General features: G+C 37.8%; 1 protein-coding gene across 1 annotated transcript; it reads left to right on the top strand.

Moving 5' to 3' along the window:
- Positions 1-1,706: 1,706 nt before the first annotated feature.
- On the top strand, positions 1,707-11,723 carry LOC139745113 (regulator of microtubule dynamics protein 1-like). Its single transcript, XM_071655537.1, has 8 exons — positions 1,707-2,090; positions 3,096-3,267; positions 4,243-4,354; positions 5,026-5,162; positions 5,732-5,809; positions 8,733-8,885; positions 9,628-9,708; positions 10,521-11,723. The coding sequence occupies exons 1-8, from the start codon at positions 1,747-1,749 to the stop codon at positions 10,569-10,571; spliced, it is 1,128 nt and encodes a 375-aa protein (XP_071511638.1). The 5' UTR covers positions 1,707-1,746; the 3' UTR covers positions 10,572-11,723.
- Positions 11,724-15,458: the final 3,735 nt, after the last annotated feature.

The following is a 15,458-nucleotide window of genomic DNA, read 5'->3' as shown; positions in this document are numbered from 1 at the left end:
ACAAAGTAACCTAAAACAAATGAAGCGATATAACTAAAAGATGGGTTCCATCTTTTATTGGGATCACTCTATTTTGGATATCTCATCCATTTCAAAGCCAATTTTCATCAAATATGCCTAAATGCTGAATACCTCTTGAAATTACACGCTCTTTAATATTTCATATGAGGTTTCTCATTATCACACCAAAAAATGTTAGAAACCTGGGGGGCCTTTCATCAACGAGTTCGTCGGAGGTTTTCACCGACAAATTTGCTATCAGCCAATCAGACGCAAAGATTTCAGTAGCTTTTAACAGTTGTCAGTGTAAATCACTGATAAAAAGTTTCATGAAACGGTCCCCTGAATTTAGGTCTCAACCAAAACTATACGATCCCTTCAATGTACAAAAATAGATCATGCCCACAAATTCCAAGAATTCTCACTAAACAGAGTGCAAAATAAATCTCAATCATAACATTAACAATGACCTTCTGAGAAGTTGATTTTGAAAAATAAACTGCATCAACATAACAATGCCCATCAATGCTGTTTTGATAATTCGACAGGATTTCATACCTATTGCATTACCCCCCCCCCCCCCCCCGGTTCAATATCAGTTATTGTAATTCTCTCTGTTTTTGCAATGACCTGTCACAACCATTTCTAATTGCGTTCAAATTACTGTTCTTAAGATAACTTAAATATTTAAGCATATTTGTTTGACATTGTGGGACAGTGTATTGCTGAACACTCAATAGCACACCAAATTTCAGCTCATAGCAGGCTTTTCATTCAAGCCACGATGGAATTTATGAAATAAGATTTTATTGAACTACAGTTCGGATCAGTATTCCTTACGTTCTTTTTTTCGTCTCCCAAATCCATAATCCTTTTTGTATCCATGGTAATGTCTGCATCTATATGATATCTATCTATCTATCTATCTATCTATCTATGCTATCGACTGTGTCTACTATCTATGCTATTTATTCATCTATCAACCTATCTTATCCGATTGTCTGTCTACATAATATGTATCTCTCTATAAATATCTATCCCCAATATTAATTCATTTATCGATTTATTAATTTTTCATCATTTGCATTTAAATAATTTTCATTAGCTTCACGCTGAAATTTCTCTTTTGTGTCATTAAGATGTCCTGATCATGCATGATCAAGAAAAACAAACAAACAAACAATCAATCAAACAGCGTCGCCACGTCGCACACTGGTAGTTAGCCGCTTTGTGCTCGTAGAGATACTCTTAGGATCGGAGTATGGACATCACATTGCTCCATGATTGTGATGATTCGTGATTCGGTGTCCGTGGTATACTACTGTATACTAGTACTGAGTAGTACTAGTAGATGACAAGTGAGAGCATCACTTCCTTTATCATCTCTTTCGACGGGATCCGACAAAATACCTCTCTATCTTGTGAAAATAAGCCATTTACATACCAGTGAATTTCGTAAACGACTGGTACCAGTAAATCTGCCGACAAGTTCAAGCTGCGTTCATGAAGATAAAAATAAGGTGCATTGAGCGTGAGCCAGTGACAGAATTTTCATCTCATCGCCGCCCTGTTTTGTTCGAGAGATCGCGAGAGCGTTGTTAGTCTAGCTGCTGTGATATCGCGATCGCCTGCCTGCCCGTCATCATCGCATCACTCGCTTGTTTGTTCTTGTTTGTTCACCGGTCAGTCGGCAGCGGTGCCGATATATAACCACCATTCTATCGTCTCACTGCCCCCGCTGTTTTGATGGGCACATTTTCCAAAATGTTTTGGAGGGATTTTGGTATAGGAGTGCTTGTAGGTGCAAGTACTTCAGTCATTATACAAAGCATATTTGCGCGTTCGTCTGCATCAGAACTCCGGCAGCTGAGAGTGGCAGTAGCAGACCTGCAGCGAGAGTGGAAGGCAGTGAGAAGTCTACTTACACCAGATGCAATAGATGGGGACACAGTGCAGACTCTTCGGAATGCCAGAAGGCCTGACAGTTCAATCAGCAAACGAGAATGGAATAGTGTAACTGGGTACAATGAGCGTCCCACAGGCAGTTCATCTGATGAAGAGGATCTTGATTTTGAGGAAGCTAATGAGGGGTAAGAGAATTAGTTTGTTAACTCATCTTGATTTAATAACAAAAACAAGCAGCATGAGCTATAGAAATTTAATAGAATGGAAGATTTGTTTGTTTGTTTGTTTGCTTGCTTCAATTGACAATTCCAATCCATCTGAGAAGATCCTTGACCTTGCTAAAGTAACAAATAGAATGGCAGCAGGTGACAGATCAGATAGAAACTAGAACTTGACTTTGCTTGAAAAGGACTTTTGTGTAACTGAGAGGTATAGATCTAGACTATCTATGTTTACATTTTGAATTTGCTCAACGTTGATTTAAGGTACAAAACCAGCTACAAATCAGCAGTGATAACCACATTTGATGAGGGTTTATTCAGTGTTTTATTCATTTGTGTCATGGAATAAGGAAAACGGAAAGATGCAATTAAAGTTAATAACAGAACTTTATCTTGTGATCATGCTGCATGATATAAAGAACATATGTGAGAAATCACAGACACAGACTCTTACCACTTACTTTGGTACAGTAAATTAGTAAATTTTGTACGTGTAATAATTTCACTCCCAGTTTGATTTGTACTAAACAATGGTAGGCCTACACTTGTAGTTGTACAGCCTATAGGATTTTATCTAGATATCTAAACCTCTCTTCGTCTTCTTCTTGCAGGTTAGCGACCACAATCAACGAGATGATAATTCTGTCACTTTTGGTAGAGAGGTTGGCAGTGCACTTTGCAAAAAAAATTTAATATTAGCTTTGATGATAATTGATAATTGCAAATAAGGGACTCAATTTCAATAAACTTGAAAAAAAAAAAAAACCTCTCTGTCTCTAGAGTAGGCTACTACAGGGGGAGGGGGAGAAAGGGAGGGAGGATACTGTGATTAGCAGGTTCATGTGACATTCACACCTTTATCTTCTGACTTCCTGTTGTCTTTAAAAACTAAACAAAAAGAGCAGACCTGTACCACTGAAAGAATAGGTATAAGCAGCGCCCCTAGTCTCTTGCTTGTATTTCAAACAGATTCACATCACCTTTCCAACAACTGGGGAAGGGTTCTGGGCAGGGGTTTGAGAGCATCTCAGTCAGCCAGGAGGAGTTGATGTCATTTCTGTCGGAGATTGATGAACTGTTCACTGGCTCCGAGACTCAGCATGAAGAAGCACTCAGAAGACTACTTGCCAAAGAATCACAGGTAAGATTGGTATTGATAGGAAATGCTAAATTCTTTTGGGTTCGTGTCAGAAGGATTTGCATAAAACATTTACGGAGTAATTATCCCTGTTTGCGACAGGGTGCCTATTTGCCGCAGGGGCAGTTTTACTTATCAACAAAACAGTGAAAGAGCGTCAAGTGTGTCCACTTTAGAACAAAAGGGAGAGTTACTCGCAGATGTAAAGGGCAGTGAGGGTACAAACTCTCACACCTGATTGGACCTTTTCATCAACGAATAAAATGGCCCTGCTGTCAATAGGCAACTTGTCGCAAACAGGAATACTTACTTAATAGTAGGCCTACTGTAGGTGGTCTTACCTTGATCTTACAACAACATTTGTTTGTTGGCTGTCACTGCATGTAAGATCTGCCTTCTGCAGTAACAGTGACTGTACATTTATCATTATTATAGGTGGTCACAATTAAACAACATTATATTGCAGTCTTTGACCTATCCCAATAAATACAAAGTATCCCTTTTTTTCTTTTTGAACAAATCAAATTATAGCTTATAATTTTCTTTCTGTCATTTCCAAATCCTGGATACAACTTATCAGATTTCTTGGCAAGACTATATCAATGAAGAGAAAAAGGATTTTTTTTTTTTCAAATGAGATGTGTATAAAGCCTTCTCATGTTCCTCATTTGAAATGCTTAATATGTTTGTTTGTTTGTTTGTTTTTCTTATTGAATTCTCTCATGAGATGACAAAGTTAGTGATGGACTGTTGTTGATCTCAACCACAGTCATAATTATTACTGTCAATTTTGCCACAATTCATATTGCTTTTGTATGTGCTTTACAACTGTCATGAGTGCAGGAACCATTTCTACTTCTGTACTTGTGATTAGTATTTCCTTAGCACCCATGGTGATCACTATAGACTTCTGAATTAATTTTGTTTGAAAGAAAAAACAAACATTTATATGTCTGCAATTCTTTCTTTACACAACAGTTTTCATCAAAGACAGATTTCCTTTGGCGGCTGGCCAGAGCTAAAGTGCTCGTTTCAGAGTTTTGCAGAGTACAAGGGAATGATGAAGAAAGAAGGAGACTTGTATTTGAAGGTAAGGCATATTTGGTCATTTTTGTGAAGATCTGTGAGATGTCATATCAGAGATTGAAGGAGACATCAATACCATTATCTGCGACTTCTTGTCATGAATTACAATTGTAGGTCACGTCACAAAATTTTCCCTTTTTTTCAAATGTGAAACAAAAACAAAAATGCAAATGTAAGATGACATACCTTGTACAATGATAAATGCTGTAGAATTATTGAGTGTTTACTTAATCAAAGTGATCTTGTTTAAAGTCTAAATTAAAGGATGCATAATAGTGCAGAAGAAGGTTTTTGTTGTGAAATTACTCACTTAGCTTAAGTGATGAATGCATCATCTAATTGATTGTACGTATTTAGAATTTGATGCTATTTGTGCCAACACACACACATACGAAATCAGAGCTGACACCGGAGTGCCATTGCAAAAATATATCTAGCTTTTGTCCATCCTTCTTAGAAATTTTGACTCCAAAGGGGTTATTGATATCCTTTGATGAAGTTTTATAAAGTCAACAATTCCATGTACTAATACATGTCTTGTGTCTTGTAAACAAGGGCATTTTTTAACAGAGGTATATATTTTAAGAGTGAATGGAGAATTGAAATATTGTGATATGTTTCATGAATGTGTGGCGAATTGGTACTTGAATGCAGTCAATCTCTGTTTCTGTGCAGCCCGAGATGATGCGAAAACTGTCATTGAGCTGAACGAGGAGGTAGCGGAGGGACACAAATACTATGCAATCACCCAAGGCATTATCACCGACTGGGTCTCCTTCACAGAGGCAGCCGCTCTGGGCAAGGAGTACAAGGTACCAGCCCCGACGATATCTGCAGCATCATACCATTTTGCTCTGCAATGCTAGCATCCAATGCAATAATACATCATGGGCAATTGTGACGATGTGTTGTATCTATTTTTACCAAGACAGAGACAGGGAGTTTGCTGACACACTCTGTCAGTAATTTAAGGTTCCCGCATTATTTTCCAGGTTTGAAATGATAACCTTGTGTGCAGTTTGGTGCTAGTGCATACCAATTATAGGGATAAGTATCACTGTGTATTTCTAATTTAAGTATAGACAAACGTTGCTATAGTGTATCCCTAGAAATGCCTAAACAGTACTTCACCGGAAAAATAAATTTTAGTTTTGACATAGGCAACTTCTGTGAGATCCTCCAAGTTAACACATAGTTTGATTTATCTGATATTTGTATAATAATTGCTGTGTCTTTATTCATCAGTCTGTCCTATTTCTGTATAAAGAACAGTGTTATGAAGTTTTGCTGCATTTCTGAAGATTATACTGTATAGCAAGACCTCAATGCAATCAATCCTGAAAGAGATATCTATGCTCTAATTTTTTGTTTTTTTTTCCAGACACACATGGAACGGGCTATTGAGCTGAAGCCAAGAGAACCTTATCTGAATCACCTGTATGGCAGATTCCTCTTCAATGTAAGTAATTCATTGTAGATAGTGATCAGGGAGCCTCTTTGGCTCAGTGGATTAGACCATTCACTCTCAATTGTGAGGTCCCTGGTTCAATTTTTGCTAGCAGCAGTGGTTGTGACACTAGGCAAGGCAGTTCATCCGCATTACCTAGTCCTTCAGAGGGGACGTAAAGCTGTTAGTTCTGTATTAGCTTGTTCTCACGCATTTACATGCTGCCATAGTGCAATGCTGCACACTGGCACTGGTCCAGTGGTCCCTGACCAGTAAAAATCACTGTCGAACCAGTAACTTTTTTTCAGGAATGGACCAGTAAAAAAGTGGAAAAACTGGGTGCCTACTGGTCTGACAGACAGGTCGGACCAGGAAACATGGGTTAGTGTGCAAGCCTGCATAGTAGCCATGTAGAATATGTAGAATAACCTGAATATATTATTATACACACACATGCATGCACACACACAGAAGTGCCATGGCAGCCAAGAGCATCTATCCTCCATTTAAGTTGAATTCATGGTTGTAGTATAACAATTGAATGAAAATTACATTTGAATGTGCCCGACATCAACATCCCATAGGATCCTCAAATATCTCAGATATTCAAGCATGCATATAACAGAGTGTCAACTTTATGACTGTTGTGTAAACGTGTGTCAGAGTGCCACATTCTATGTGATGACTGTCAGCACAATCAATTGTTATACATGTATGTCAATTGCGCATGCATGAATCTATTGTTAACTGCAAGCACTTGTGCCTTGCCTAAGCTGATTACCAACTGGGGGAATGTCAGTGCTAGTTGTGAAAGGCTTCCCTCCCAAAATAAGCCTTGCCATCCTGATGATCCTTGTGGCATATTAGTGTATGTATTAACATGTCCAACAAATGTCTCACAATCTGTGGAATTCATTTTCATTGCCAAGCTTAAATACTTTTGATTTAGAATGATTCATGCCATGGAATGCCTTTAAACTGCCTTTGATTGATGACTTGTTTACTCATTATGAAAGCTTGTCAAGGAGATAACCCAGAATTACAACATTACTGAATACATTGTTTAACCATGGGAGCTACAGGCACAGTTCTGTTGTCAACATGTGTTGGCGCAAATGACACTCTGTATCTCATATTGAGAGGAACTGCGCTTGTTTTTTTTTTTCTCTCTCTTTAAAGGAAATGTTGCAAAGCTGCCAAGTGTCTGAGTCTGCAGGAAGTTTACCTCAAAAATAGATTATTTCTTGGCATTTTGACAGAACTTCCCTGATTTGGGAATCATTATCGACTCCTGAGATGCATGTTGTGTAGGCAGCCCTGTATGTTCGGAATAGAAACAGTGACAAAATATGAGTATGATTGGACCATTGAAATAAATGTGATGACCATTTGAGAATTTGTGAACCAACTCATATACATTCATGCCAAGGAAGGAAGGCAGAGAAGGAATACTGTGGGACTTTTGCATTATGCCATGCAAAGAATGTGTATTTGCAGGGAAATTACCGGTAACCCGTTGAGGACGGACTGACTTTGCTATACTAGTAACACGCATTTCCCATAGACACCTGCCCGAGTATACTCAGGACTCGTCTTCAACGGGTTAACTCTTAACGTGCCATGGTCGCCGAACGGCGACCTTAGTCCTGACATGCCATGGTCGCCGATCGGCGACTAAGAAGAGCGAGAAAAGCATTGATCATTTAAGTCCTTATGGTACCGTAATGCGTTACACCAAGAAACTGCCAATGATATGTACTGGTAGCTAATTAGTATAGCCATCGTTTCCACTAAAAATATGAGCATGCTTACATTGGAAAATTTTGAGTAAATACATGATTTTTCAGCTAGATGTATTTTTTTCGCGTCGGGAAAATCCTCAGTGAGCGCACCCTCTGTAAGATGTGTATGGATTAAAAGTCTCATTGGTACACCACGCGTGTGTATGCTATTGAATCTGCGTGTATTGTCTATGCGGTTCCACTCGTATTGTTCCGCTTGGACGCTGTCCTGCGGGAAGCTGCTTTGATTTTGTCCCTCAAAGAGGTTCAGCTTAGGTCAGCTAAGGTTCGTAGGTCAAGTCTTTCATCCTTTTGTTTTGGTGAACGTCACTAATCGTCCCCACGCTAGCCTATAAGTAATTGCATGCGGACAAAGGCCTGCCGATTTCAATAGAGTACCCCTCCAGTGGTCCTGTTAGACAAAAGGAGGATTAGTAGGTTCTTCCTTCTCAAGTGGACAAAAGACACTCTTGAAGGGCCCGGGACAATCACTTTAGTTTCAAATACAGGATCTGGGACTAAAGGACTCAGATTTGGGAATGTATTACTGAATCAGAAAGAGAAATTGCTAAGACAAAATAAACTGCTAGTATCTTTGGAATCATACAATTCTAGAAGGCAATTTTGTTATCATTTGAAAGAGGAGATGTTGCTCTAAAACTTTCTCACAGAGTCAAGGGAGTGTTCTTTTGAAGAAAAAACACGACTGACTCTTTTTTTCCATACTACACAAAAATTTCTAATAGTTTTTTTTGATGTATCAATTATTTCTGCAATATTTCAGGTTCAGATAGATATTATGGCAAACTGACTACATGACACGAAAGAACAAACATTTCTTGATATATGTTGTGTAGAACTCAATTCAAAACAGTCAATAGTTTCAGAGATATGGCGGTTTTAAATGTCATTGTCAGTCCAGTTTCGAAACGTTCTGACGTTAGATAAAAACCTCTGGCACGTTAGGGGTTTTAGGCCTGGCACATTAAGAGTTAAGGATTATTCAGTTTATGCATTGATTGGTTCATCTGTTGCTAGTTTAGTTTTTGGCAAAAAAAAATAATTATAGTAATATCAAGTAACGATCATTATAGGCATAGTCATAATAGATCAATGTTGCTATATTGGGTTTTTATTTCCATTGGTGTATTCAGATCGCAAACCTGGGATGGATGCAGCGCAAGGCTGCGATAATGATGTATTCACTGCCACAGAGCCTTAGTGTAGACGATGCCCTCATCTGGTTTAACAAGGCAGAGGAATTACAACCTGGGTTTTCAAACCTGAATCCGTTCTACTCGGCAAAGGTAAATTGATTTCTCGCCAAAATGACTGAGTTTATGAATGCCCTTGTAATACACTGATGCTTGCTTTGTGTAACGTATATCAGAATCAGTTGTGTGCATTGTATGGAGTACCTGCACCCTCGTTGGTATTAGTAAGCGACACCAGCATGAGAGAAGTGCCATCTATCAAGTGATGATGCAATTTTGAACAATTTTGATTCAAGTGTGCCACAAAGGAGACCTGCTTCCATAAATACAGGTGCTGGTAGAACAGTGTCTCTTCAATGTCTCTTCAAATGTTTCTTGGAATGACCATTTACCAATCCTTATGCCGTGTTAAAAATGTGAACATCGCTTCCCATTTTATTATCGTAATTGTGCTTAACATCTCATCTGTTGCATGTGTAGAATGTTTGGGAATTGTATGCATTATATATATTCAGACCAATAGTTGGATAGTTTCTATCTTTTTCAAATTTGTGATGAAACTAGGAGTGTGTGATATCTGTGATTTATCTGGGTAGACACAGAAACATGCAATCAGAAAATACCAGGGTTATCAGCATCAGCGTCGACTTCAAGATGGATTTTCAGGCACCAGGATGTGCCAGATCACTTTTCAATATAGGGAAAGATATTCTGAGATGTAACACAAACAGTGGGGTGTAAATAAATCCAAAGATTACCTTGTAAAGTATTGACGTCATTGACATATATTTTAGTAGTATAATATTGTCTTCTTGATTATAAACTTATTTCCCAGTGCTGCATTGCAAAAGGAGAGACGGATGCTGCAGTAGAGTATTTGCAAAAGACAATTTCCTTTCCGGGCAAGAGCTTTGAGGTAAGAAAATCCATGTGCATTATGCATACTGCCTTTTTACTGCTTGCGTTTTTCTTCTTTAGCAATAATGTATTAAATTGTTTCTCACATAGTGCATTTCTACTGTTGATGTAAGTATTTACAATTTGATCTCATGTTTAGTTGGGATAGGATCTTTTTTTCTTTTCTTTTTTTTGTACTAACACAGAACTATTTTACTCAGGTATAGGGCAAGTCTTTAATTTTGTTGTACATGTTTACATCGTGATGTAGTTGTGTTTCCTCATAGTGTGGAGCATTGTATATGAAATTCAGATTCTATCCAGTGAGAAAACAAACCAAAGATCACAATTAAACCAACTAGCTGGAATGGTATGATGGCAAAAAGTATTCTCCATCAGAACCTAAAGTGTGTTGTTGCTACCATAACTGTCATAAATCATGTTTTATGACTGATAGTCATAAAATGAATGCAATGTTGATAAAACATACTCTAGTGTGTTGTGAAGTAGTCTTGTATCATTAATATCATCATAATCACTTTTTTTTAAATCCCCCTCCTACTGGGATATTCATTATTCTATATCAAAGGTATATTCATCAAAACACATAATATTTCAGAACATTTGGAAGACTGCACTTTGAAAAACAGGCAAGGAACTGCTGTGACTCACAACAGCATAGTAATATTGTCTTGAGTTATGGTATGTAATTTGCAACACAGGTTTCAAAAAGAAGTTGCAGCTGATTAATAGTGCAGATATTTTTGTTCCCCTGAACAATTAATCAGTTTGTATGATTTTCCTTTCCACAAATTGTTATCGCCTTTGCAGGAGAAAGAAGTACGGAGACAGGCAGAGGAGCTTCTACTGCAATATCAGTGACTGAAATATGCACTAAGGTAGCTCTGTATTGTTGGAGACCCATGTTAGGAATTGATATATTTTTGTGTTGTTGTTTTAGAGAAATCCATGTGTTTTATGTGAACATGGAGTCATTACATTCCACCCATAGATGTGTTTGTTAAGTTCTTGCATATTCTTCTCAGCCAGCTGGTTTAGTTTGAATTTTGTTTTGTTCAGTTTTGAATAATATTTTTGAGAATGGCATAAAAAAGAGAGAATAGAATTAAAGGACAGAAAGGCATGCCACACTCCAGTGAGATGACATTTCCTGAACAGTATCTTCCAGATCTCTTATGGAAGTTTTATCTGTGTGATGTCATCACTTCAGAGATGAGGGACTGTCACAAAGCATCAAAGCCAGGTGTGTCACACACTCTGCTACATCAAAGGTCACTGCTAGCAAACTCTGTCTCCCCCTCCCCCTGGCTTATTCGTCACGAACAAGTAATGTACTGTAAAAGTGGTTATGTTCGTGCAAGTAATTTTTTGCGCTCGGCCGGGTATAATGATTTGTGCATGTTTTTAATTCCGCGCTATCAAAACATTAGATACTGTAAAAGTGGAAATTTTCGCGGTGTTCAAATTTTCGCGCATTTCGCGCAACCAGAAACTAGTGCGAAAATAAAAGCACGCGAATATTTTTGCTTGCCATATGTGCCTGTGCGTGATGTCTTGATTCCGCGGAATTAAAAACACGCGAAACTCTTCCGACCCGGCCAAGCGCGAAAAATTAGTCACGCAAAAATATCCACTTTTACAGTAGTGTTAACATATCACAAGCAAAAATATTTGTGTGCTTTTATTTGTGCGCTAGTTTCTGGTAGCGCAGAATGTGCGAAAATTTCCACTTTTACAGTAATCGACACTTTAAACTTGCATTTTTTTAGGAGGTTCATTGTACTGTATCTAAATAATGAGTTGGAGAAAGGGACATGATATCATCTGTATTTTTTGATGTAGTATACGCAGTACTTTGCTTTGCTGGCCTTTGTTTTATGTGTTTTGACTGATGCAAATATAACTGATTATATCTTCTTGTCATGCTTTATCACATCTTCACTTGTGTTTGATGCTCATTGTATTCATGCTACTCTTTGTCTTGTATGTGATGCATGAGACATAGGGTTATGTTCATGATAGCCAGCAAAATATATACTCACTAATATGTGTTTTGGCTAATTGGACTTTTATTACCATGCAGAATTTCAATCTGTTTATTTACTTTGCATAGTATTATAAGAACATTTGTAAGTTTAACCATCACATATTCTGAATATCATTTGATAATTACACCATATCTGATTATAGATTTACTCAAGCACTGCTTACTCAATGTCTTGTAATAGGGAGGAATGAATGTGTTAGGCTTTTATGACTTAATGTGATCCAAGAGTTGACGCTGCTAAGATTTGGTGTAATGGTGCACTTCACCCATTCACAAGGGCCAATGCTGTTCTGAAATTGATTCTCCTTACGTCCGTACCCAATGCCAGAGACTCCAACCCCAAGCACCTTCTGATCTGGAGATTCTCCCGCCTGAAACCCTTAGCAAACAGGAGACTCCAACTTGATGTGTGCAAAGCGCGAAATTCCCACGGTTCTAGATGCTCTCTGGTGCTATCTAAGGCTTATTTTTTAACATACGATAGAAATAAGTAAGAAATCCTTTCCAACGGGAGACAAAGAGCCAGGGCGGGAGAAATTAAATCTCAAACGGGAGAACGGGAGATCTTGCAAATATGGGTTTTCGGTGGGAGATCTCCCGTCGAAAACGGGAGAGTTGGAGTCTCTGCAATGCAGGCTGGGAACTGGCCTTAGTCTGGTTATAAACAGATGTACAGTCCAACCTCAGTTGTTCGGTCATGACAGGAGACCGGTGCCTGTCCAGATAAGTGGGATATGCTCAAACATGACACTTTAAGCAAGATGTGTTGGGGATATGTACATTGTAAGGCATTGTTAATTTTCTATTTACCGTAATGATTTACATGATATTTGCATATTATATTATTCAAGTTATGTGGAAATGAAACAGAATTTGGGTAGAGATACACCTTTCTCTTGGTCTTTGTTCCCTCTAGCAACAGTATTTCCAACTGAAAATGCAAAGACAATTGTTTGCCAATCCATGTCTATTGGTATTAGAAAGATCGGGGGGAAAGTGATAGCCAGAGTACTGAGGTTGGACTGTATTCAGAGATATTATTTTCAAATTACCAGTCTGGTTTGCAGGATTAAGAGATTGAAAAAGCTGATAGATTTAATCCCATCTGTGATCTGTAAGGTGACTTACTTGACTTCCTGCAGCCCAAGTACCGACTGGACAATTGTGTGTTTCCAAAATCATTTAAACTTTGGTCTTAAGAAGGCAGTTTTGTGGTTGTTTATTCTCATAATTTTAGTTCTTGTTAAGTTAATAACGGTGCAATATGCTTTTAGAAATACAATCACACGTAAGAGTGCTATGGTTTTGATATTGCATCCCCGCAAAGTATTTTATTAAGTAAACATTCTGTATTTTCAGTGAAATAATCAGTTGTGCAGTGCAAAGTATGGAAAAACGTCGGGATTGTCAAAGACTTTTATTTTCATTCCTCTGCAGGGCCAAATTAGTTTATCAAATGCCTGATTTGTTTCTGTGACATTTTAAGGGGGGGGGGGGGGAGGAGTAATGAAAAGATTTTTAGATTAGTTGTTAATAGTCTATCTTACATTAAATTTTGTTTGTTTTTGTTCTGAAATGTATTCACCATGACATAACCTTGTTACAGCCAAGGCAAAAACCTGCACAAATGAACACAAGGAAAGAGTATATGATTGATCCTAAAATGCTGGGGATATATCAGGCTTTCATTTGTTTGATTGTCAACTGCTATGAAGATGTGAATGTCATTGTGTTAAGTATACTGAAATGCTGCAGTTACACCACTACATGTAGCCTAGTGAAAGCAATCACATGGGGATATTTTTGTGATGTAAAATGGGTCTGAGCTAGCGTGCAGTAGTTCAGACATTTTTGTGGAAGTTTTCCACCATTCTTTCTTTGGGAATATAAGAGATGATATGTGAAGTAGACCCTACCTAGTGCTACAAGGACCATGTTATGTGTAGGGTTACAGGGTACACTGTACAGTGGACTGCCATCATAAACTCCTTGGGAGCAGTTAAATCACTTAATTGTATCAAATTTTTTTTTTTGTAGCAGGGTTTTAAGCCATTGAGAATGGACTGATTTTCGCATTTCCCATAGACACGCATTTCCCATAGACACCTGCCCGAGTATTCTCGGGACTCGTTTTCAACGGGCAAGAACTAGAACTTATGGGGAAGAAAAATGTCTTTCTTATGTAACAAGAGTTTATGATATCAGTGTTCTGTGTCACAAGTATACACCGTGGCCATGTGTCCCCTTTCCTCCATTTAAGTGTTTTTTTTAAATTTTTATATTAACCAATTATTGGATGTTTATAATTCTTATTAAATGTCGAGGTCATAGGTGATAGGGAGTGTTTAGATTAGAATCACCCATTCAAGTGCAGGAGATCTCTCAAAGCATCATATGACAAGTGTTCATCCCATGCATCCTATGTTCAAGCTATGTACCAGTCTTTTGGGATTTATGAGGATATCTTAATCCTCTAATAATGGAAATACCAAAGCCTCACTTGATAGAGGGTTCATCTTAAAAAAAGGACCAACAGTGATGAGTATGAAGCTATCCAGTCTTAGTAAGGCAGTTTATGTCACTCCTGTAAGGCAGGCAGTTTGTGGGATCTGTCATGTTATGAAGATATAAGATCACTTGTCAGAGTGACTGTAGCAAGTTTCACCTATCACAGCATCAATTCAGGAGTTGGTAGATGGTACGAAAAGGAGAGATTGCTACATGAAATTGTTAATGTGTTCATGATAGGGTAAATGTATTGCTTGTCTGTGTAGAGGGTTAAAAATATTAATTAATCTTGCATATGGTAGGTAAATGCACTGTGTCCTTCAATAGGATAAACGAGTATAAAGCAATTTATATGTACAGCTCAAATATTGGGACTAGAAAAAGAGCTTTCTCTTGATGTATTTAACACACACGCTTTTCACATTATGGTCCACAAAATCCTTTGATGTGTGTGGAAACTGAACTTTCTGGTCATTGAATTTAAAGGAAGTATTAGATATATTTGCCAAGTTGATAAATAAAAATTTTATAATACAATTAATGAGGCTGACAGAAGAAATGAAAGTTGTTGGAAACACGGAAAGTATTCATATGTGTAAATAATAATGAAAAAGTTATGTAACTTTCATGAAAAAAGGTGTTTATTGTACTCTTTGCACCCAGTACATTTTACACATTTTACATCAATGGTATAAAAAAGGTGACTTGTCACATGCAGCCAGAACAGTGACAAATAGTTTAGAGATATTGACCACAGTGAGATGATACTGTGCCAGGTATTAGCTGAGATTTGCAGTATTTATGTTCCAAGACTATTTTTAATAGACTATTGCAATTCCTACCTACTTGTGAAATCATGCTTTTGTATAGCTGTTGACTGTACATGTATTTTGAATTTTACAGTCACTTGAACAGTGGCAGAATAGAACATAAGTTTTGCAAGCAAGTGCCAGCCACCGGGTACAATCTTTCCTGGGCCCCATTTCATGAAAAGTTGATATGATAGCAACTCTTGCTGGAATGGCAATTGTCATAGTAACGACAAGAATCCAGCTTCCTGATTGGCTATTGCTATTGGAAGTTGCCATTCCAGCAAGAGATGCTATCCTAACATCTTTTATGAAATGGGGCCCTGGTCTGTCCCTGATAACATTTAACCCAGGGAATATGCAAATATTACTCCAGTTGTATTA

This window comes from Diadema antillarum, unplaced genomic scaffold (assembly GCF_040938485.1).
Source record: "Diadema antillarum isolate AM-2024a unplaced genomic scaffold, OU_Dant_1.0 scf00000036, whole genome shotgun sequence".
In the NCBI taxonomy this organism is placed as follows: domain Eukaryota; kingdom Metazoa; phylum Echinodermata; class Echinoidea; order Diadematoida; family Diadematidae; genus Diadema; species Diadema antillarum.
Note: the sequence above shows the minus strand (reverse complement) of the source record. Positions and strands in the feature narration are given on the sequence as shown.

Bases quoted from the DNA above. Each gene is read 5' to 3' on its own strand.
- LOC139745113 (XM_071655537.1), top strand. From the start codon at position 1,747: ATGGGCACATTTTCCAAAATGTTTTGGAGGGATTTTGGTATAGGAGTG. The intron at 4,355-5,025 runs GTAAGGCATATT...GTTTCTGTGCAG, and splicing joins AAGGAGACTTGTATTTGAAG to CCCGAGATGATGCGAAAACT. The intron at 5,810-8,732 runs GTAAGTAATTCA...TGGTGTATTCAG, and splicing joins ATGGCAGATTCCTCTTCAAT to ATCGCAAACCTGGGATGGAT.